This window comes from Lobosporangium transversale (genome assembly GCF_002105155.1).
Source record: "Lobosporangium transversale strain NRRL 3116 chromosome Unknown BCR41scaffold_21, whole genome shotgun sequence".
Classification (NCBI taxonomy): domain Eukaryota; kingdom Fungi; phylum Mortierellomycota; class Mortierellomycetes; order Mortierellales; family Mortierellaceae; genus Lobosporangium; species Lobosporangium transversale.
The window spans coordinates 608372-631612 of NW_019028999.1; the positions used below are offsets into that span (position 1 = coordinate 608372).

General features: G+C 43.8%; 7 protein-coding genes across 7 annotated transcripts; 4 read left to right on the forward strand and 3 right to left on the reverse strand.

Moving 5' to 3' along the window:
* The first annotated feature begins 161 nt into the window (after positions 1–161).
* BCR41DRAFT_354880 (hypothetical protein) lies at positions 162–2961 on the forward strand. Its single transcript, XM_022024413.1, has 4 exons — positions 162–622; positions 769–1228; positions 1638–2135; positions 2221–2961. Exons 1-4 carry the CDS (start codon positions 374–376, stop codon positions 2856–2858), a joined length of 1845 nt encoding a protein of 614 aa, XP_021880917.1. The 5' UTR covers positions 162–373; the 3' UTR covers positions 2859–2961.
* A 478-nt stretch (positions 2962–3439) lies between these two features.
* Positions 3440–5789, reverse strand: BCR41DRAFT_306764 (tRNA modification GTPase TrmE; the record flags this gene model as incomplete). Its single annotated transcript, XM_022020835.1, has 9 exons — positions 3440–3576; positions 3687–3781; positions 3887–4021; positions 4160–4505; positions 4608–4751; positions 4839–4959; positions 5098–5203; positions 5302–5564; positions 5679–5789. 9 exons carry the CDS (start codon positions 5787–5789, stop codon positions 3440–3442), a joined length of 1458 nt encoding a protein of 485 aa, XP_021880918.1.
* Positions 5790–7671: 1882 nt separating this feature from the next.
* On the forward strand, positions 7672–11871 carry BCR41DRAFT_422668 (hypothetical protein). The gene is made up of 2 exons (XM_022030177.1): positions 7672–7772; positions 7891–11871. Exon 2 carries the CDS (start codon positions 7921–7923, stop codon positions 11791–11793), a length of 3873 nt encoding a protein of 1290 aa, XP_021880919.1. The 5' UTR covers positions 7672–7772; positions 7891–7920; the 3' UTR covers positions 11794–11871.
* Positions 11872–11967: 96 nt separating this feature from the next.
* Positions 11968–15586, reverse strand: BCR41DRAFT_306827 (histidine phosphatase superfamily-domain-containing protein; the record flags this gene model as incomplete). Its single annotated transcript, XM_022020841.1, has 8 exons — positions 11968–12451; positions 12497–12548; positions 12642–12728; positions 12799–13645; positions 13776–14442; positions 14545–14696; positions 14825–15252; positions 15478–15586. 8 exons carry the CDS (start codon positions 15584–15586, stop codon positions 11968–11970), a joined length of 2826 nt encoding a protein of 941 aa, XP_021880920.1.
* A 1455-nt stretch (positions 15587–17041) lies between these two features.
* BCR41DRAFT_354886 (acyl-CoA N-acyltransferase) lies at positions 17042–18061 on the forward strand. Its single transcript, XM_022024414.1, has one exon. The coding sequence runs from the start codon at positions 17155–17157 to the stop codon at positions 17995–17997; it is 843 nt and encodes a 280-aa protein (XP_021880921.1). The 5' UTR covers positions 17042–17154; the 3' UTR covers positions 17998–18061.
* Positions 18062–18241: 180 nt separating this feature from the next.
* On the forward strand, positions 18242–18776 carry BCR41DRAFT_354888 (prolyl endopeptidase; the record flags this gene model as incomplete). Its single annotated transcript, XM_022024415.1, has 1 exon — positions 18242–18776. A coding segment is annotated over exon 1 (404 nt), but the record flags the coding sequence as incomplete, so codon positions are not given.
* Positions 18777–19764: 988 nt separating this feature from the next.
* BCR41DRAFT_377955 (hypothetical protein) lies at positions 19765–22401 on the reverse strand (the record flags this gene model as incomplete). Its single annotated transcript, XM_022027129.1, has 7 exons — positions 19765–19825; positions 20419–20677; positions 20771–20911; positions 21077–21221; positions 21382–21527; positions 21729–21839; positions 22317–22401. The coding sequence occupies 7 exons, from the start codon at positions 22399–22401 to the stop codon at positions 19765–19767; spliced, it is 948 nt and encodes a 315-aa protein (XP_021880923.1).
* Positions 22402–23241: the final 840 nt, after the last annotated feature.

Genomic DNA, 23241 nt, shown 5'->3' on the forward strand with positions numbered 1-23241 from the left:
CGTATTACAAAAACATTGGCAGCGTCTGTCTGTGAATGTGGATGTTGTTTGGTGTATGTGGGTGTAAGTGGGTGAATTGTGTACATGTACATGACATCTCCCATGTGTGAATTTAATTAGACATGTAATATCTGTACCATCTTTGATAGTGCGCATACACACAAGTGGGGTTTGTTTTTTTCCATTCTCCATGTTCATTTACCTCCATCCCATTCTCCTTTCTCTTTACTTTCTTCCCCTCATCCCTGTCTTTCCCCCTAACCCCTGTCCTCAACCTTGCCTATCAAGCTGATACATTTATAAAGAGATATTCCATTGCAGTTCATTTCTATCCGTTTCACATTCGTATCTTTTTCCTGTATAACCCTTTCCCATGGCCTCGTCTCAGACGCGGCTGTGCCGTAGACTACTCTTACTGCCTCTTCTCTCACTCTTCCTCACAATCCTTCCTTCAACCCAAGCTGGCATCTTTGGTGCCTCGGTCGCACGCCTCAACTATGACCGTATCACAGTTAGAAATCAGCCTAGCAGCATTGGCCAGGCAGATAGCATTGCCGGTGGCGGACATCTGGCTGCAGGCATCATCCTCAAAACGGGCGACATCCCCGAGGATGGACTTTCGGTACAGTGACAAATAACAACGGCCTTTATCTTATTAATCATCGATAGAAATATTTTCACAAGCACACAGGCAAGTACGCAAATACACATAACCATTGACATCACTGTATCATACATTGCTATTACTCCCCCAAAATTTCCTGATAGGGCGTTTTATTTGACATGGGGTTTGCTTGTACACCAGACTTTGATCCTTCCAACACCCTGCCCTCCTCAGATTTTTACGGTCTACCCCGCATTGCTCTAATCCAACGTGGTGGTCCAAACACAAATGACGCTTGCACTTTCCGAACCAAAATCCTTCATGCTCAAGCCAACAACTCAATCGCTGCAATCATCTATAATGGCCCTAGTACAACTGCTATCAACAGCGCCACAGCGGCACTTGAAAATGGCGAGTCACCACTAGAGATCCCCGGCGTGCTGATCTCACACGAGGACGGCTTGATGCTCAAGAACTTACTGCAACAGACCCAGAACAGTGGCACGGTTGATTTTTTCAACCGTGTTCGAATCTCCATGAAACTGGAAGACAAGATACCTGTCATCTGGGAATTTGTGCTGATCGTTGTCGTTGTCATGCTTGCTATCTCTTTGACTGTCTCTGGTATGTTTACATCTTTTTTTTATTTGTTGATTTGTTTCCTTTTCCTCCTCTTGCTTGGACAGTGGTGTAGGATCATGTGCTGTTTGCAACATTTAAACTGCCCGCTTTTTTTATCAGGCAGGCTTTGTGTGCGCTGCTTTTTAAGATTTCGGCTAGTCATTAATGGGCGGATAAATGGTTTCATGAGATTTGCATGTACACAAATGGCCACAATTCAAATCAGTGTTATTGTGTTTGTGTATGTAAAGGGAGGAGGCGGCCTGCAGACAAGGGTGCGGTCGATATATCAACCTACATTTTTTTACACGCAAGCTTAAAAAGAACAATGGTAGCTACATCCATATCTGACCAAACTTCTAATTGTCTTTTTTTTTTTTTTTTTTTTTTTTTTTTTTCTCATCCTTTGTAGCGGTGCTGCATTGTCGCTTGTATGCATTGCGTCAACGTATTCGTATGGATGCGTTAGCGAGAGGAGCAGATGTACTCCCTAACGGCACTATCCGCATGCGAAAGGTGACATTGGATAAAGCTACATTGGATGGGCTTCCTGTCAGGATCTACAGACAGCCTCGATCTAGCTCTATAGCAGCTGTATCATCGCCAACGGGAGCGGCAGCAACACAGGAGGGACAGTCCAAGACACTTACCGCTGCGACTTTATCACGGTCGATTTCAAATGGAGGATCCATTTCTGGTCAATCTGTCCGATCCCAGAGGGCCGTGGCTGCTGCAACTGCTTTAAATGCGAGCACCCACTCTCTATCAAATCCTGCTTCTACTCCGACTCCAGTCAATGGAGTAGAAGGTATCAGTGATGATACTTGCGCCGTGTGTATAGATGAGTTCGTGGAGGGGGAGGAGATTAGAATGCTGCCTTGCCATCATGAATTCCACTGCGAGTGCATTGGTATGTTCTAGACAACAACGACTACAAAAAAACAATGTATCCAGAATTCGACATTCATCACTAATTTTTTTTTTATTTTTTTCAGATCCATGGCTTATTCGTAAGAGCTCCACCTGTCCACTCTGTAAATATGATTGTTTACCTCGGACAGAGGAGGAGATCGAAGGTAGGGGCGAAGACGCCAACATTGTCATTCCAAACGACCGACTCATGGAGTTTATCATGGGGCCTGACTGGGTGGCTGCCCAGACATTACGGGGTCATAATGGAAGTAGCAGAGTGGATCGAATAGGGCATTTCTTTGGGGTAATATGGGATCGGCTACGTGGGCGGCCTCCGCGCCCTCCACCAAGGGCAACAATTCCTTCACCAGCTTCTGCTTTGGCCTCGCCAAGGCAACAGCAGGCACTCTACTCAACTGCGCCGAATCGGATGGTGCAATTGGATGAAAATGGCCAAGTGCCTTTGCAGTTGATCACCCCAAGGGGCATTTCTGCTATACCAACCTTAGTACCGCCGTCACCATCACAGCCATCATCACCAATGCCTGTATCAGAGTCCTCGACCACTCCTGTCCCAGCCCCAGAACCTACAGCACCGGTAAGAACACAGGAAAGTGTAGAGCAACAAGCAATTTCGTCGGTTGTCCTTAATATCCCAGCGGCGCAGGAGCCTGGGTCAGGCTTCAGCTCTCCCCAACAACCGACTTCAAAGGAACCTTAGATTGTTGAAGCCTTGGGACAGCCCTGTATACTCCATCTACATCTTAATTTATTGCGCCCTTCAATTGAAAATTGGAACAAAAAATAATAAAATATTTTTATCGTATAAATCATTCGAGGCAATAAGTCGAGTTTGGCTTAATAGCTTATTCTATTAGCTAGTTTGTTCGAGCAGTTTCCGTGTTACTACTCACAATTCGACTCATTCTCCCTCATCAAGTGCTCATTGCCGTGCCTCCCCCTTCCTCATACTCCCTGATCTCCAATTCTCACCTACAGTCCTCAATGAGCTGATGCCTGTGCCTTCTGCTAATCATGGAGAAGACACTCCACCTGATTGAGCATGCCAGGTGAACATTCATGTTTGATACTGAATGGAACAACTGCACACAATCATTGGCCAAATACAGCCATCAGTTTGACATATTTTTCATATGTCGGATCATTGTATTAAGAGTAACACGAGGTGACACACGGACTAAAACAAGCTGAACTTTAATACATTTACTGCAATATGTCTCTACTGTCTCTACTGTCCTTATTGTTCGCTTTGCTTGCCTTTCATCATTGCTCCCTAAGTTTCTATTTTCCAATACAGAACTCTCGGAAGACAACATCAAGTACTTCTTCGACGTCGACACGGCCTGTAATCTTACCCAAATCCGAAGCTGCGTGGCGGAGCTCTTCTGCTCCAAGAACAACATCGTCCACTCCTAAGTCTAATTTATTTTTGGACGTGAAATAATAAGAGTAATAAGTTTAATGCCTCACTATAGCATTTACATTTCCAATTGGGTCGCAAATAACTATATGAGATATGCCCTCGTACTCAAAAATGCCTCTAGGGATTGCAAGCAGTTTTCAAGGTGTTTTCTATGCCGATATTGTGTGATCGATGTGCTGCTCGACAAGCTCGTTTCGAATCTATAAACCGTGAGGGAGGCATTAGCTCTAGGGAGACAACGTGCGGTAATATCCTGGATTTTGCTTTTTTTTTTTTCTTTTCTTTTTTCTTTCCCTTTTGTGTACCTATTCTTGAGAATCTTTATAAAATCTTGTAGAAACGCAGCAATGCCGTCTCCCGTCTGACAAGAGATGGCCCAAAGTCTATGTTCACCACTGCTTTTAGCACTGCTGTTTTTACTGTCGTCATCGCTGCCTTTGCTGCTTAAAGCCTCTTCTATGCCTTTGCCTCGATCCTCCTGATTATAATACTTATCCCTTTCCCTGTTGACATGATCCGCTTCTGGCCACAGCTGTGATTGGATCTGGCCCATGATCTCCGCCGTATCGGCCCCTGACAGGTCTATTTTATTAATCAGCACCATTGTCTTCGGATTCTTCCGAATGGCATCCACCACGATTGGATCTATGCTGTTGGTATCATTGCAACTCATTGTTACCGTCTTTTCTACGGCGCTGTTGACATTTAAAAACCCTGTAACAGGTAAAATAGCAATATTGATGTCGGCAGATTTGATCCGATCTTGAGCCCTTCGAACGCCCTCCATTTCGATCTCATCCTGCGATAATCTAAGCCCTGCAGTATCCCCGATCAAGATTGGATAGCCTCCAATGTCGAGAGAAACCTCGACTACATCTCTAGTTGTCCCTGGTATGGATGATACAATAGCTGCTTGACGCTTTGCTATCCAACCGCGTTTAAAACAAACACAGGGAGTTTCATAATTAAGCAATCGGTCACCTTCGTAAGAGAAGCAGAAAAAGAAAGGCCACGTCGTGAACTTACTGATGAAGTTAAGGAAACTGCTCTTCCCTGCATTTGGAGGGCCCATAATAGTGACATGAATCCCATCGCGCAAGATTTCTCCACGCCGATCATCATCCATGTGCTCTTTGATCACTTTGAATAGTGATTTGACCTTATCGACCACTAGTGTGCCAAATGTCAAAATGGTCAAATAACATATATGCTTTCTCTATGACCGAGCATATATAAAGATGCTGTGTTTCTTTTTACCGTTATCATACACATCGTCCTCAATATTTTCGTCTTCTCCAAAATCAATTAGGGCCTCGATCAGGCCCATAGATTTGATTAATTCCGTCCGCCATGAATCATACAGCTTTTTTAGTCCTCCCTATGAATGAGTGATATAAGCACATTAATTACAACGGCTCAAGTTTGGTATTCAACTTCTCATTCGAGACATAAAAAAAAAATCATAAATAAGGATATTAAACGAAATACCATCCAAAAGCGACAAAGTTTAACATACATCTGCTTGCCGAAGCGCCAGTCGCCGTTGTGCTTCTGTTTCAGCATTAAGCAGATCGGCTAAGCCTTCAACCTCTGTCAGATCCAGCTTGTCATTTTCAAAAGCCCTATATGTGTACACCATTGAATGAATGAATGGTCAATATAAGGAACAGTGAGTGACCCTAATTCACATTGATTTTACATGAGCGTCATGTTAATGCACCTTCTAGCAAATTCCCCTGGTTCTGCCAGCCGAATTTGGGATCCAACATTGCCAATACCCTTTAAAATGCCATCTACAACTGCCCTGCCACCATGGCAATGAAACTCGACACTATCTTCCCCTGTGAAACTATTGGGGCCAGGGAACCAAATAACCATTCCTTTATCCAAAATCTCAGTTGTTTGGGGGCAGATCAAACGCCTTGTCACTGCATGTCTCGGTTTAGGAAGAGATGATTTGGCCGGTGTCATGCTTCTGAGTACCTAATTTTACCTCCAAAGGTTAGGTCCTGTTTTTTTTTTATTTTTTTTATTATTGTCATCCCTATGTCCCATCCATACTCTTATCATGTATTCTTATCGCCGTCTTTTACATACTGATATTGCTTGTGATCCTGAAATACGAATGACAGCAATACCAGCCTTCCCAGGATGAGTTGAGAGCGCAAAGATAGTATCAAGGTGTGTATTTGAATATCGCAACTCCATAGGTCGTTGCTGTGCTTGTACATGTAATCCCGTATGATATTGTTTGACTCGCCACGTGGACAAACACTTAATCTGCTGTTGCTGCCAGTGTTGTTGCCAAATACAGCTGCTTGAACGCACAACCATGCCTTGTAATCTGGTGTTTACTGCCTTGACGTGAAGCAGTGTCTGCATGAATCTCATTGTGGATGTCATGGTCTAATGTACTCTTAGGGAATTAACAGAATGTAGGACACAACAGACAAGCTTTCGGACAAAGTTTCCAGTTTTTACGCGACTTTATGCAAGCCACGAGGAACTGAACTACTGCTAAGCTTCATAATCAAAGAATTGAGCAGAATAGAGGCCAGTATAATATTTAAAAAAACCCATTGGTCTCTTTTATCCTTTAACATGAATGAACATTATTAACCATAATACCCTTGCAAATACAATATAATCTCCACCTGCACTATACGAGTACCCAATGCTATGCTTTTGGTAATTAATGAAGGCGACTAATAGATCCATGCTGCGCCCAGAAGCTGACTCTATCACAGAACCACATCATAATATGGCAGCTATCTTGTTCCAATCAGTACAACCAAATCTGATCCTATCATCCATTACATAAATGTTCCTTCGACAACTGAGTATTGTGCGTACATATTATATAGGCCTTTTCAAGTTAAAAAATCAGATCGATAAGGATATGCATCATGGTATGATTTACGAAATTAGTATTTCTTGTATCATGGTTCGGTACGGCATCGGATGCCAGCCGTTTCGAGCAATGGCCTCCACAGAGGATACAATCCAAGGTTCCACGAACCTTCTAGACAACCCTCACTCCAATCAATTGGGATAGGTCGGACTACATAGGGGGAATCTACGATTCATGTTATACTCAAGGAAAGAAAATGATGGCAGCTATTCCTATGCTTCAAAGAACTTCACCCGATGGATGTGCTCGGAATAATATTGCCTTTTGAAAAATCCCCTCAGGATGTTATAGTTATTTACGAAGAGTATCAGCGGGTGCATTTAATGGCGCGTTCTTATCCTAATTATGAAAAAGCTACATAGGATGCAGCTGCAGAGGCTTCTGTAGATCATTATACTAGAATTGCCCAGACTGGTTTAGAGAATCTTTGGAGAGATTTTCAGAGGTCTGAAGAGTAATATTGAGGAAAAAATGTTGGACAGATATTAAGATCATCAAGCATGTCCTTGGTCGCATTTAAGGATTGCACTGAGATAACAAACCCGGATATTGCGCTTGCACTAGTCTTCGCTGTCATTTGCTGTTGAAGACATCTAGCTTTGAGCTGAGACACTAGTGCTACTCCTAGTTGGTATTTTTTCCCTTCTTCTGCACTGACCGCAGTGAAAAGAAAAATGGAGTCCAAATGATGGAATGTAAAAATCAGCCACCAAATCAATTCAGTCATCGTTTTAGTTTAAAAAGTATACATTGGGCCGTGACCAAATGAATCAGACCATCCATAAAAATTCGGATGATGTATTGGGCTTCTATTTTTGATTTGCTGGATCTGGATGGCATGTTGTTGGAACAAACTATTTGTGTAGAGCGCATGATGAATAAAACCTGTTTCCATATATTGAGTGCTAGTAAGCAGTGAGGATCGCTGTCAATGCTTGCTTAGCTTTTTTACTTTTTTACGCGTTCAAGTTAAAGTCAAAGGATGGCATATCAACGACAGCAATGTGCGTACTTAATGCATGTTTTTGGGCACACCGGATCAAAATGAAAATTAACGCCAGTGCATGGCTGAAATGACAAGATGGTCTTTTTCTTTTGCCTTTGATTGGCTGGTATGGACATCACCTTTTTTTTTAAACTCTTTTGTCTGTGTTGTATAGAAGGGTCAACAATCCTTCTCTTTTCTACTAATTCAACATTCATTAATCATTTTTCATCACTCATTCTCATCTATAGACATACACACACATACATACGCATTCCCCTTGTTCTTCAGTTCTGTAAGTGTTTTTTTTTTTTTTTTTTTTTTTTTTTCCTGTCTCGTTCCTGTTGTCCACCACCCCCTTCCTTCCATTACTGACCGTTGTATCACTGGATATTCTCCCTATCCTGCTCCAGGATTAGCCCTGGGATATCTTCATTCACACCATGTTTCTTCAGGCGGGAAATCCGCTTTTCGGCTCTGCACCGTCGCAGCCCGCGGGTGACATCCAGGACCTATTTATGTACGAGTCGTATTTTGACGAGTACACAACCACGGGATCGTCGCTCAACAATAACCCTTCAACACTGCAGCAACAGCTGCAACAACAGCAGCAACAGCTCCTACACCAGCTAAATCTCCAGCAGCAACAACAGCAACAGCAACAGCAACAGCAGCAACAGCAGCCCCCGCAGCCATTTCCCCTGGAGCTACAGCTTCAATCATTCCTTACTTCCACCGCAGTTCAGCAGCATCAACAACAGCAACAACAACAACAACTGCAGGCCCAACATGAACAGCAGCAGCTGTTGCTCAACACACAAGCACAACTTGCTGCCTTCCGCTGGGCACTTGCTCAAACAGCTTTTAATAACAATAGCAACAACCTCAATCCTACCCCTTCCAACCTTGTTACAGCAGCAGCAACAGCGGCTACAACGGTCACATCACCACCGGATTCTATAGCCTTCTTTGGTTCACCGAACATGATATCCTCTTCACTCTCTCCCCAATCAGACACATTGATGCTTCCTACCTCGCCAAGTGCCTTCTCTAGTGAGAATGATCCCATGTTGTCTCCTACCCTCTTGTCCTCTCAAACTACGGCAGTAGCAACAGCAGCGACTACTACTACAACTACCCCCATGCAAAATTCCACTACCAAGACTGAAAAGACAAAGACAGCCAAGCGTCAGTCCATGGATGATGGTGTAGATGCTGATGCCAAGACCACAGCATCAGGAAACGCGAAACGATCAAAAAAGACATCTTCCACTACCAAAGGAACAGCGCCCTCAGTACCCAAGAAACCTAGGACCAAAAAGACATCAAAAGTTGGATCAGATCAGAGTGATATGGAAATGTCGGTCAGTTCCTCGGCTTCAGTGGCCTCTACAACGCCTTCACCACAGACATTAGCCCTGCAGCTCCCAACTTCAGCGACAGCAGGAGCGTCTGGCGCAACAAGTTTATCAACATCCACTGGAGGTCTCTTCCAGGCTTTACCACTAATGCCCATTACACCAACTTCGATCGCTACGACTTCATCACCAGGCGTCATTCCCTTCTGGAAAATGGCACCTGGTATGGTCTTGCCGCCCACCATGCCCTTATCTGCGACCGGATTTGACCCTAATTCCTTTGCAGGCGCAATAATGCCTGGGATTGATGCCTCTACAGCACCAGTGACATCGACGACCACAACGCAACAGATTTCAGCAACTTCACAGCCGGGGCAACCACAGCCGGTGCAGCAAAAAGTACCAATTACGCGCCTCAAGCCTCCACAAGCGCTCGTTACTCCAGTTCCAACACCTACTACAGCACAAGGAAATCAGCCAACCAAACAGCAAAAGAAGGTCGCCCATAACGCTATCGAGCGTCGATACCGCAACAACATTAATGATCGTATCAATGACCTTAAGAATGTCGTGCCAGCCCTTTGCAATGTCAAAACCAAGGACGAGAAGGATGATGATGACGATGAGGAGCCGGAGGATGCAGACGGAGTAACAAGGGCAACCAAACTCAACAAGGCCACCATCTTGAGAAAGGCGACAGAGTACATCGTTGTTCTGCAAAAGCGAGAAGCTGCAACCAAAGCAGAGAATGCAGTCTTGCGAAAATTGTTGACGTCTCTTCCAGGCGGTATGGATCTTTTGGAGCAACATCAAGCAAACGAAGCCAGTGCAAAAGACGAAAATCCGATAGCAACTGAATTCTCGTCTGAAGAATCAATCTCTGAACCAACCACACCGCCACCAACCTCGACCACATCCCCAGGAGCAACTCGTGTGTTGATGGCCTTCTTTATGTGTGCAACTCTCTTCACTTCTCCAGAAGGTAACGCAGGAGTTAACAGAGTCATGATGGATGATGGACAAGGTGCAGGCCGTGTAATGAGCTCGTCATCTCAAGTTTTTGGACAATCGACATCGGCACAAACCTCAGTTAGCAGCAATATCTGGAGTCCCTTCAATGTCGTTACATGGGATGCGTGGGCATTTCTTCGTACATTTGTCTTTATGGGGTGTCTCTTGGCCTTGGTTTGGCCATCATATTCTCGCCGTGGGCCATTCGCTCAGTCCAAATTCCCAGTGATGCCAAAATCATCTTCCCCTGCACATGTATACACAACACTATCGGGACTTGTTCCCAAGACGATTCATTCATCGTATGTTCGACTCTTCTTTGCCTTGTCTCAGGAGTTATGGCGCTGTCTCTGGATCCGTCTTGGTTTTTACCCTGATCTCACGGATATGGTTCGACCTGATATTTGGGCTCGTGTGGTAGAGGTTCAAATGTCTGGAGGCGCTGGGGTGTCTGTAAGCCGATTCATGCTATTATACACGATTGTCAGGACATTGGACGAGTACACAAATGCTCGCCGACAGCCACCAGCTCGTGTCTCTGCTACAGCTGCATTAGCATTCTACATTTCATTACACAAGGCTGCCAAACCGCTTGCAACTTTGGTCGCTCAACAGTTCATGGAATCTGCACGGTGGACAGCCAAGATATCAGGTATTGGCCAGGATCGGTGGCTCGAGAGCATGTTGCAGGTTGAGGTCGGAAGCACAGCATGGAATAGGAGCATCATTGAGATCGAAAGCACCATGTATGGACACGGAGAGTATCCACAGACTGAGGCTATTTTATTTCAGACCATGGCACCCACTCTGGTTGTAGCTCAGACACAAAGTGTTAATATTCTTCAGGATGCGTATGTCGCATGTATGTCTCGACTTAACGCTTCGATTGATGGTCAAGCAGATGGTGCTATGCAGCAACATCAAGAGATAAGTTTAGGAAGGCGCGTTGCCAAATTTGAAGATGCTGTCCGTGCAACCTTGCCAGGCACGCATCACCATTGGTATGCACTTGTTGGTAAGATTTCTGAGCTCTGGCTTGCAAAAGATGAGCAGTCGGCTCAGCTAGGCGATCGATTGCTGAGTCAGGTTATGGCAATGCATCCTCGTCATCACTCGTTTACACAAACCAACAGTAAGCACCATCACCACCATCATGAATCAGAATTAGCATTGGAATCAGAGCTTGTCGAATCGAGTTTCCAGTATTACGATCAAATGATCGTGTATTCGTTACTAGAGTATGCTTACTTGAGGCGTGGAATGGCGGGTCCTAGTGTTCGCTGTGGAGAGAAAGCTTTGGCGCTTATGAATGAGCGCCGCCGTGCTACGGGATCCAAAGCCTCTCTTGCAACTGCTCATCATCCAATAGTCTTCCCTTCTGGGACAGATGGGTATGGCGACGATAAAGCACTGTTGGGTGTTGCTTGCTTTGCAATGAATCTCACTGGATTTGTGCAGATCAAGGCTCGTATTGGTCTGTGGCGCGGTGTGGAAGCTTTGAGCACATTGATCAAGAGGTCACGCCAGAGTGTACCACGAAATGGAGAGGAGGATGACATGTCGCAGACTGAAATTCTCGATCACATCCGCACTACACTTCTGCCGCTGACGGTCCATCTGCGTCGTCAACTAGATGATGAATCGACGACTATGTTGTCCATGATGCAGTTTGCTTCGAGCTCAACACGAAATAAGGTTGTCCGTCGTCCAACAATTGATTTCGATCCCGCACTGCGGTTCCTGATCGATATTGGATGTGTAGCCTATGGTGCTTGGGAGGATGGGTCTGATGGCTCAGATTCCGGATGTGGCAGTGGTGGCGAAGAGGAAGAGAAGTATCGCGAGGATATGATGTCTCCAACGACTTCATCCTTCAAGCAAAAAGCAGGTCTTTTCACAAAGAAGACTGATGCTGAGAAGGCGTGGGAGCTGTGCCAAGGATTGTAGCCAAAATAGCAAGTACATTCATACACCTCATATATATATATCTATTATTTATTTCCTCCATTAAATGATTTTATTAACAAAACCCGGAATGTATTTATACATCGTGTTAAGAGTGGAGAAAACGTTGATCAGAATTGATTAAGCATAGGCTTGAGTCAAATGATGTAAAATCATTCATTTAGACGTAGATATGGTATTGTCATCATTCTCTTCCTGTGCTGCAATAGCGCTAGCGCCAGTACCCCCATCGCCGCTGCTACCAGTGATACCATTGCTGCTGCTATTGTGAGCCCCATTTGGGAAATGCGTTTCCACGCCATTGAAGCCTACAGGCGATCCAAAGACCATCAATGGCGCTTCGTCATGGATGAGTGCATCTTCTTCTCCTTCATTAGCTACTACTAATTTGTGTCCCAGCATGCGACTTTCTCGGATCTTGCGGTTGACACTCTTGTACTTTGGATTACCGACCTGGGTCTTATAGTACCGCAGAGCAGCCTCTAGAGGCAGGTGGTCAGTGAGATTGCGGCGTGGCATCACTGAAAGGCAATGCTTTGAATCCATTTGCAAATCTAGGATATTGGAGTTTCCAGCACCCGGCGAAAATCCAATCCTGAGTGAATACTCTCGAGGCTGAGGTGACTGTAGAGCAGCTCCACTGTTGAGTGGAGGGGACGTTGCAGCTAAGAGCGGTGAATCCAACGGCGTGTTTGAGCCGCTGCGCTCGTATAGTTCGAATGTGATCTGTGTCAAGTCTTTGGTAATAATAAAAAAAAAAAAAATTAGATGGATAATATATACATGGGCTTTTGCTTTTTTTTTTTTTTTTTTAATGACTATGAACTTACAGTCAAGCTCAGGAAGTTCATTTTTACTGAGACGTGTGGGGATGCCTGACAGATATACGATATTGAGCAGTGTATGGACATGTGATTCTATGGGATTGGCGTTAGCAATCAACTTTTCTACAAAGCTTCCTAACTTTTCCTTTCTTTCTTTCTTTACCTTTAGTAAAGTAGAGCCGTGTGCATGGAGTGGTTGATCGTTTCGCTGCCTCCAAGTCTTCAACAATCTGTTTGATCAGTGGCAGGCTGGTCAATAACCCGATTTCCAATCGATCAGCCTCACTGATTCCGTACTCCAAAGGAGATACAAAATCAAACAAGATTTTTGCTTTAGTATACAGATCTTTGATAGGACCTAAACCCTCAGTATCGCCAATATTGTCACCATCAAATGAATCCGTATCCTTGAAAATGCTCTCCAAAAAGACTCTGTTATGAAGAGCATCATATTTTAAAGAGTCATACAGCTCCGAGACCTTGGACGGATCAAAATCAGCTCTTTCTCCATCTACAAATTCCTCAAAGATCTTCTCCCAGCGCTCCAAGAAGAGGGAGGGGCTTTCGTAACAACACCAAGTCTTTTGTATAGAGGCCACATCCATAGTTTCAAAATTTTTGCGCATAATCTTGCGTAGTTTCCGCATCGCAACAATCATGTCCTGAACAAGTCGTCCTGGGTCGATCTGCTGATCTTTTGGCCAGTATTTCTGAATATCTTCCGCATTTTCCGGTAGAAGGAGATCATGAAGTTGCTTTTTAACAAGATCAGTCTTTTCTTTTGCTGCATTGCTATCATCGAGCATCTCTTTGCGAATCAAAAGCATGTCCTTTGGAACCTCACGAATGTCGAGGAATCGTTGTGTGAACAGTTCGGCAGTTGCACGAACACGACGCTCCGAAGACGTAAAGATCTTGACATCATCCAGAACATGCTTATTCATAATGAGAAGGTCCTTGCGGAGGTTATCACCAAGGTCTCTAGACTGGTATTTGGCAGCATGAGTGAACTAAATGTTTGTTCGTTTGTTTGTTTTTTTTTTTTTTTTTTTTTTTTGGAAAAAAAAAAAAAAAAAAAATTAGTACGGGGATAAGATACCTTTTTATAATCCAGTTGAAACAGCTTTGATGGGCTCTTACCTCTCCACCCCACTTGACAATTATCTTTAACTTTACTGACTTCGAGTTGCCTTCACTATCCTTTGTAATAGTAGGCTTGACCTGGACTTTGGTACCTGGAAGGTTAGATTTTTTATCCAAGATGTTCTTCAACAGCATCAACTTGTTAGTGTCCTCCAACCCTTCCTTCATCGCTTGTTCTGCAGCAGCTGAGACCAGTTTGAGGTCTCTAGCCTGTCGGATGATCACTTCCTCGCCTCCTCCATTTAATAGCTCTCGGAAGGGTGCAGAACTAAATGAGAATTTCATCTTCTGTTTGGGGGTTCTGTCCGCGTGTCTGAACACGGAAACAAACGCCTTCAAACGCCACGCATTCTCTACACTCAACTCCTTTGGCAAGACCACTTCGGACAATTTGCGTTGTCGAGCATTCCTTAGGAAGGTCTCCTGCAAGATGGCTGCACAGTTGTTATAGTAATAGTTGTTGCCTTTGACAAAAGACCAGCCGTTGACATCGATGACATATGACTTCCCGCCAACACGAAGCAAGTCAAATCCACAAACACGTTGACCGAAGACCTTGCAAATATTTACAGCCATCTTTTTCTCCTCTGGAGTCAATTGAGTAACATAGCGGATCTCTTTGCCATCCGTGTTCCTGCGCACTAGTCCGTCCACAACAGGAGATCTAGAAAGGTGAAAAGGAGGAGATTAATTTGGATCGGATCTACTTGAACACAAAAATACAAGAATAAATGGGGTTATTCCACGCTTTTTTATTGCTGCATACTTTCTTGTTTCTGCGTGTACGAACTGGTCACCAACGGTGTATACTTTGACATCTTCAGCGTTATCAACATCCATGAATTCTTCGTAAATGTACGACCCCTCCGTCCTAGGCATATTTAAATCTGGTTCGTATTCGCTAGCCTTGTTGCCAACCTGAAATTGACAGCACATGCATAAATCAGTCAGTAAATAGAGACAATGTTAAACATTTGCCTTCATTTTTTTTATTTTTATTTTTTTTTTTTTTAAAAAAAAAAAAAAAAAAAAAAAACTCTTGTTACCTTGCGAAAGAGTCGTCTTGCTCCTCCTCCGGTAGAAGAATGGTAGTATATGTGGATGTTATGATCCTCGCCAGACACGGGTTTTTCTACAAATGGTTTTGTAATGATTTGATCTCCAATTTGGATCGTGTCCTGGTCGATCATGTTGAATTCTGGGATAGGCCTTCTTTCGAGCAGATTCACGCCTCTCAGCTTCAGCTTTTGACGAACACGGTCCTCAAGCATGGGCCCACCATCCCGACTCATGGTCAAACGCTTAGGCGTGGGCACACCAATCTGCTCAAGAACCTCAAGAACGAGTCGACGATCCCATAGTAAGGTCTGCAAGTCGACCTCATTTACACAAAAGGGTGTCCTCAATTTGACATATTCGATCGCCTTGTGAAGAGGAAAGCCCTTGGAGAAGAATGAAATGAAAAAATCGCAAGCTGGCCATGATCGGACGTCTTTTTTTTTTTTTTAAAAAAAAAAAAAAAAAAAAAAAAAAAAAAAAAGGACAAGATAAGTTGATATGTATACAAGAACTGTGGTTCTGTACTTGTTGCAGTAGATCAAAGTGCGAAGTTTGTCAAATGAGGGATTGTTGAATCTTTTGTTGATAAAGTAATGTTTTTATTATCATTATCATTATTATTATTATTCATGAATGTTACCTTCATCAAGGATGCATTTGTCACCAAAGATGATGGCTTCAAAAGGTCCGTTATTCAGTAGACGGTCTAAGATGTTACGCATGGGCTTGGATCGAGCCTTATCATCCATCGCACACACTCCGATGATGTCTAAAAGTGACCGGTGATCAGTGTGATCAGATTTATCATTGTTGTTATTGAAAAGATCCATAGAAAATAAATACAAAAAAAAGACATGCCTCTCATGGTTACAAGTTATTGATTAATGGATATCCTTTTTTTTTTTTTCTTCCTCAGTGTAGAAGAAATGTTTGTTTTTTTCTCTCTTTACGTCAAAGCAAAAGAGGACTGATGTTTGAATAGAAATGTTTTCATGAATGAACAATGGTGAATGAATGAATGCGCGCGAATGAACAAAATTCCTCTTCTCTCTTCCCCCTCACTCACACTCATTCATACACTTATATACTCTCTCTCTCTCTCTCTCTCTCTCTCTCTCTCTCTCTCTCTCTCTCTCTCTCTCTCTCTCTCTCTCTCTCTCTCTTTTTTTTTTTTTTTTTTTCTTTCTTGATGCTGTTGTTGTTTAGTTGATGATGCCTACATTTCTTGCGTGAATGTGGTGGGAACAGGCCAGTGGAAACAGTACTGCTGTCTTTATTGTCATCAATACTAATGCTGTCGCTATTGTTGCTGTAGATGCCATTGGTTGCAGTGTATGTGTTAATTGATTTGGGTAATAAGAATCTGTTGACGATGGGTTCTTGCTCCTGGCTTCTCTCCTGGATACCCTGTTGTTGCTGCTGTTGGTTATTTTCATCCATGGTTCCGATGTCTGTTTCTATCTTAGTGTCCAATATATTCCTTGGTGACATGTCAAGAAATAATGAATGTGAAGAATATGAAGAACAAAAGGAGAGAGAATTAAAAACAGAAATGCGATGGTGTAATGACGCATAAATATAGAGGAAGGAGACGGACTATCTGACGGGAATACGTACATTCAGAGGGACTAGACAAAACCGGTCGGTGCCCTTCTGACTAGCTCAAAAGTGATTGGCATTTTTGTTTCCAGTTGTTTCTCTTTCAAGTCCTTGGTTGTTTAACGTTGAAATGGAACTCGTGCCTGGACCATCCTCCGGATGGGGAGCGATGAATCCGTTATAAGGGCACTCCATTGTCTAGGTTATGCAGATGACAACACTATGCATAATGTCTAACACAGACATTCTTTGACGCCCATGCTTTGAGTGCTGATAAACACACGTCTTTTGCATGCAATAAAAGCGTATTCGAAGCCACTACTTCTCATTCTACCTTGGCTTCACGCGAAGCCTTTGGTTCGTCTGTGTATAATGAACGTGTGCATATTTCTTACAATTCTTTCCTCTTGATCTGTACATCAAAGTCATCATTACAATGACAAAACAATGGGTCCTTCCTTTTTGCAAATATGTACTGCGCCAAAAATGATTTTTGGTAACACAAAATTAAACAGTGCATCAGCTTCTAAAAAAAATTTTCCTCAGCGATTCGAGTGACTCTTTTTAGTATTCATAATTTGCAAAAAAAAAAAAAAAAAAGTCCAAGGGGTCCATACACCCTTTACTGGAGAAGAAGAGAGCTTTTCATCTTTCTGTTCCTCCTTTCTTTCTCTCCTTTTATATACATATATATAAGTGCAGTATATTCAAGGAGATTATGGGTGCATCATTCAAATTGGACTCAGCAACGCCTGCTGACATTGACGCAATAGCACAAATCTCTGGCGACGCATTTCTCAATGATACTCACACTCTTCTAAAGGCCGTATGGCAAGGCGAGAACAACCATCGCGATGGCACTAAACAAGATCTAGTGGGGCTCTTTGGTAAGCCAAATGTCGACATCATTGTAGCTCGGCAACATGGTGTTGATCATAATGATGATAGAGGAGAGATCCTTGGATTCGTTATCTGGGCAACATGGGGATATCCCGAGAAGAATCAAATACCCATGAAACACAACAACAACAATAGCAACCAAGGATCCTCATTTGCACCTTCATCTACAACAGCAGGCACAACAACATCAAGAGAGCTTCCTCTGCCTCCACCTCCACCTCCACCTCCATCTCCTGTTCTTCCTCTATCACCATCTTCACCACTCACAATCGGTGAGTTAAGGCAAACCACCAACAATGCCATGGTCCACTACTCGAAATATATAATGGTCCCTGGTATTAAATGTCGCTATATCTATGGCATCAGTGTTGCGCCTGCTTATCAAGGCCAAGGAATTGGATCTGCTCTCTTGAAATGGGGCACAGATAAGGCAGATGAGGAAGGTGTGTCCTGCTGGGTGAGTTCATCTATGAGTGGGTGGCCTGCCTTCGCAAAGGCTGGCTTTGTCGAGGTCGGACGGCTTGAGCTAAACCTTGATGATTATGCACAAGGGATCAAAAGGAAGATCAGGAGTGGTGAGGATAGCGTTGTAAAGAGAGAGGAGGATTGGGGAACATATATTTGGAGATGGATGAGAAGGGATCCGACAGATACGCAATAACATATGAGATTGTATCTGCGTAAATCAATGTGTTCCTCGTGCCTTTAGACTAAGCGCTTCAAAGTAGAAAAGAATGAAGAAAAAAAAAACGTCTTCAAGTTCAGGCTTTTATAACTATGATGAACATGGACCAAAAAAAATGTGTCATTACTTTAATTTCATGTTCCTGAGAAAGCACGTATTTTGGCACTGCGCAGTTTCGGCAGCAATGCGTCTGTAATTTCAACATGTCTTTTCATGTCTCTTTTTTTCTCACGCCTCTCTTTTCTTTTCCTTTCCTTTCCTTTCAAACTGAGCTCCCCAGCATGTCTGCCTCAATTTCTAATAATACTCTCGCCTCAGCGAGCGTCCCAATCCTTCGCTTCGCACGCCCAACCAGATGTCTTTCCAAGCTGCTTCATTTTTATCAGACAGCACTGGGTTTAGCTGTAATCGCGTCTTTTGATAATCACCGCGGGTTCGATGGCCGCATCCTTGCTCTGCCCTCCAACAACCCTGGTACTCCTGCGCCTTGGCACTTAGAATTTACTTTACAACACGATCATGCTGAACATGAATCTGTTCGCGCACCCACTCAAGATAATCTTCTGGTTTTGTATCTTGGAGATAAAAACGAAGTTGAGGCCAAAAAAGCACGTATGGAGGAGCATGGATATCACACAGTCAACTCCGTAAATCCTTATTGGGACGACTACGGGGTCACTTTTGAAGATCCGGAAGGATGGAGAGTTGTACTCTGTTGGCAAACATGGACAAATTAAACCAATCGATGCTTTGCTTTTGTTCATTTTTTGAGTAAATTTTCACAAAAACAATAAAAACCATCTTTTTTTCCTGTATACAATATGGGCAAGGCAATGTTTCTTTAATGCATGTTTTACTTGCTACTTAGGCTTGTTCCTTACACTGTTATTGCCAACCTTGCTATTGGTCGCCCACTGATCAGATAGACTCGAAAGACTGGTGTTTGAGCTTTTCCTAATTCGAGATCGCAACTGGCGTCCCTGCTCATTGAACCCGAAGGCACCGTCACCATTATTTGTTGAGCCTTGATTACGGTGGTTTTGATTGATGGTTTGACCATGGGGCAGATGGTGCTGATAATAGTGAGACCCATGGCTCTGACCATGATTATTATAGCCACCACTGTGGCCCTGTTTGGAGATTTGAATCGATAACTGTCCTGACCCTTGCCCTTGAGCCTTAGTGCCTGATGCTGAGATTTGTCTCGTGCGAGGCAGAGTATGATGTTGTCCTTGGTGTGATAAATCTGGTCCAGATGTTCCCATTGAGTCAACTGTGCCATGGCCGTGAGGTCGACGACGATCAGCATTCCTTGTTTGCCAATTTTCGTTACCATTCCTTCCTTTCCCATGCTCCGAACTGTTCCAAGCCCCTGTCCCATGATCTACTGACCAGCCACGAGTCCTATCCTGAGGGTTTGAAAACTTACGCCCACGTCCTAGCCCAATTGTATTCGATTTAGACTTATCGCTGTGTATGCTTGAAGAAGCTTGAGCACGATCTGTGCTTGGATGCTCTCCATGAGTCCCTGTGCGCAAGTTCATGGATGAAAACGAAGACGAGAGTGACTTGGGAGATGATGGTACTGGGGGCGACAGATGAGATGCATACATGTCATTGTCTTTTGGGCGCGAGAGTGGGTGTATAGGCATAGGCAGCGTTTGCTTAAAGCCTGATCCGTCTCCGAGGCGGGGCGTTAGTCCTGCTGGAGGATCATCCGAGTAAAAACGGGCATCCTGTGGTTTATAAAGGCGGCTTGTAGCGGCTGTAGCTGCAGCTGTACCAGTATTGGGCTTGAAAGACGCTTTGGCATAATGTGTATGAATTGGAGCAGGGTCTTCGTGCAGAGATCCCATTGGGAAGGGCAGGTTCTCGTCCGGCTCAGTCTCGGGCTCGTCTTCATACCCCTCCCCATGCCCCCAGCGCGCGTTGGGGTCATTTTCCCCCCATGAACATTTCCTTGGTCTATTTGGGATTTGATTATGATTAAATTCGTCACCCCATAAAGGTATACCCACGTCTGTGTCATCCTGTGGAGGTACGCCCCATTCAATTCTATCCCTCATCTCTTGGAATTCCTTGGCATCAGCTCCAAGCCGTTCGTCTTTAGGCGCCATATCTGGCGGTGTTGTTGTCCAGAGCGAAGCGGGACAATAACGCTGCTTCGGATTCTTGTTTCCTTTGTTGGATGGAGGGCTGTATTGGGGCTTATTTCTCCAGTCCTTCAATGGATTGTCTGGCTTACACCGTTCCTTCGATTTATATGGATCATTTCCACCACGATGAATCGGAAGGCCTCCCATTCCGGTATAAGTTTGTTCTTGCGATCTTGATAGGGAAGGAGGTGGCTCCCTATAACATCGAACAATCTGCGCTTCAGCACCTCGTCCGGCAGACGAGCATAAAATTGTTCGGAGATACTCATAATCGGGCTCTTCATCAAATCGAAGACTACGAGAGTACCCAATGAACGTCATGAACCCCTTCGGTAAACCATCGCATAGCTCATCCAATTCAATATCCTCCTTGATCTCCCGCATTTTAGCCCAGCCTTGCCTTGAGTTCCTGGCAGAAATACCGGACCAAGGCAATGTTCCGATCAAGAATTCAAGGAGCATGTAGCCTACTGATTCAATGTCATCTCGGCGTGTATGCTCTACAGTTTATCAGCAACAAATTAACGAATTTAGACTCGATGAGGTCTGAAATGCTATAGTAGTTTTCCTTGGGAAAGTTCACCTAGATTTACCTCGTCCACAGTGGATATTGATGCTGGCGTATCGGGCTGTTCCGACTTTATGCTTTGTGCTTCCTCTATTGGGAATGTGCTTTCCTGTTCCACATGCATCTCTGTAGTATGTTGCCAATCCAAAATCAACAATCGACAGGGCTGGTTTACCATAAATCGCCCTAATTGGGGATTCGGGCGATGTGGACAGGTCAGATCCATTGCAGTCAGAATCACTACCCAAACTCTTTTGACGTTGGCGACGCGTATCGTTAAAATAGTTCAGGACAAAGTTTGAGTATGCTGACAGCTTATTTTCATGACTACCATGACTGCCGTTCTTTAGACAAGTTGGAGATATCGGTGAGGCAGGAGCATCAGGCAGGACGATATCGGTGTCCAAAAGAAAATTCTCAGGCTTGATGTCACGATATACGATCCCTTTTTTGTGAATAGATTCAAGTTGGGTGATCTAGATGTTGGGATTTACCGTAAAAAAAAAAAAATAATAATAAAAAATAAAACTTACGCCTCATTAGACATCTGCGTAAGAGACTTTGACGATAATGTCCTCATCCTATATTGTTGCGATTGCTATTCAAGTTATGATACAGAGTAATGGCTATACTTGCCATTTGGACGCCTAATTCGATAACAAAGCTAAGAGGTAGTTTTTCATTTTCACGGCGAACTTCCTTTAGGTTGGGTCCCAGAAGGTCAATGACCATTGCATTGTACATGCCTTCCTTGCCAAACCAGTGCACTTTAGGAATGCCAACTAGATGTTTGTAGAGTATATATATATATTTTAAGTAAACACAATATATAATAATGCACTTAGTACCGGACAAGACAAAGGGCTCATTTCGACAACAAATAAAAAAAAAAAAAAAAAAAAAAAGGCGTGATTCTCCCTGTATCCAATTCGCTGGTCGCAAGTTGTGTGGGGTAAACTAAATAAAGCTACTCAAGCGCATACCTCCACCAGCAAGTTGCTCGTACATCCTGAATTCATGTTCGAGCTGGGGGTGCGCGACATTGATGGGCTCTCTCTTGATGGCATAGTCCACGCCAGTGGCAATATGAGTCGCTAAAAAAAGTATATTGATGGAATAAGCGAAAGGATCCATGCATTTATGCATGAAAGGAAATATGTTAATAAGCCTTCCTTATCGTGGACACTATCTCATTTATCTCTTTCATTTCAGTCGTTATTCTAAAGTGCATTTGCATGTCTTCTGACAGACAACGGCTCTATGCTCATGGCATTGAATTAATAACAATTGCATAGACCAGAACAATGGAAATACAACAGAGCACACACATAAACTATATCCGAAAGGTTTTACTTCAGATCGGTATGTTTTGGGATTCTGTGCAGGGAATCGTATCCCGTGGATGGTCATGTCACCCCAAATTAAAGTTGAGAAATTAACATGCAATATGCATTCGCGTTGAGTTTGGAAAAAATAAATAAAAAAAAAAAAACGCTTGTGAAAATGAGGGGATGTGAAAAGAAAGGAAAGACAAATAATGGGCCTAGTAAGGATATAGACTAGACACATACCTCGAAAGACCTCACCAAAGGAGCCTTCGCCAATCTTGCCCAGAACCAAGTACTCTCCTCCAATAACAGTTTTGGACGAGCCCATTTGAGACAGCGAGCACGACAATGATGGCGATGGCTCTGCGCTCTGGAGTAAGGCAAAGGAAATAAGGACGAAAGAGTAGTGAAGGAAAACGAGGAAGAGTAAGAGCAATCGCGGCTGATAAAAGATGATATGGGGTTAAGGAGCAAAACTGTTAATGAAGAGGCCTTGTTTCTGGAGGTCAGACTTGGCAAGGGCAACGACAACAACGGGAGAGGCAATAAAGGATCAACAACCGGGGCGTTCAAGTCTCGTTTCAGGAGGTATAATTCTATTGTTCCCAGGCAAGGTAATAATAATCGAAGCAAAGGATACAAGTGATCTTTTGCGACGACTATTTGCACTCTATTGTGACCAGTCAAAGAATACTGGATGCCCGTGTGAGATAAAAGAGTGGGTCCTTTTATCCACAGAGCTGATAGTATTTGAGAGTTTAGGTCAATGCGGGAGAAAGGTATGACAAACTGAGGACACGAGGGCTTTAATAGCTCTAGTTGTATCTGTGAATGATGATTGCGTTGATTTAGGTTCTGATGCAGAAGCTGCTGCTGCCCTTGAATGATTGCAGCAGCAAGATATCGATTGTTTTTGCTGTTCAATGGCAGCGATTGTAGGCAATCAAGGCAATCAATCAGAAAGAGGAGGTGCAAGACAGACCAGCACCTGACTTCTTTCTGAGTTGCTACACCTGGAGTGCGCACAGTAGCGGCTGCAGCAACGGGGGTCTGGACAATAATGGCGGAGGTGGCGAGAAGATAGACGAAGTCGAAAGGTCGGCCAGTAATAGCCAGGGAAATGGACGATACAATGAAGTAGAAAAAAGCAGACGAACAATAATAGCAG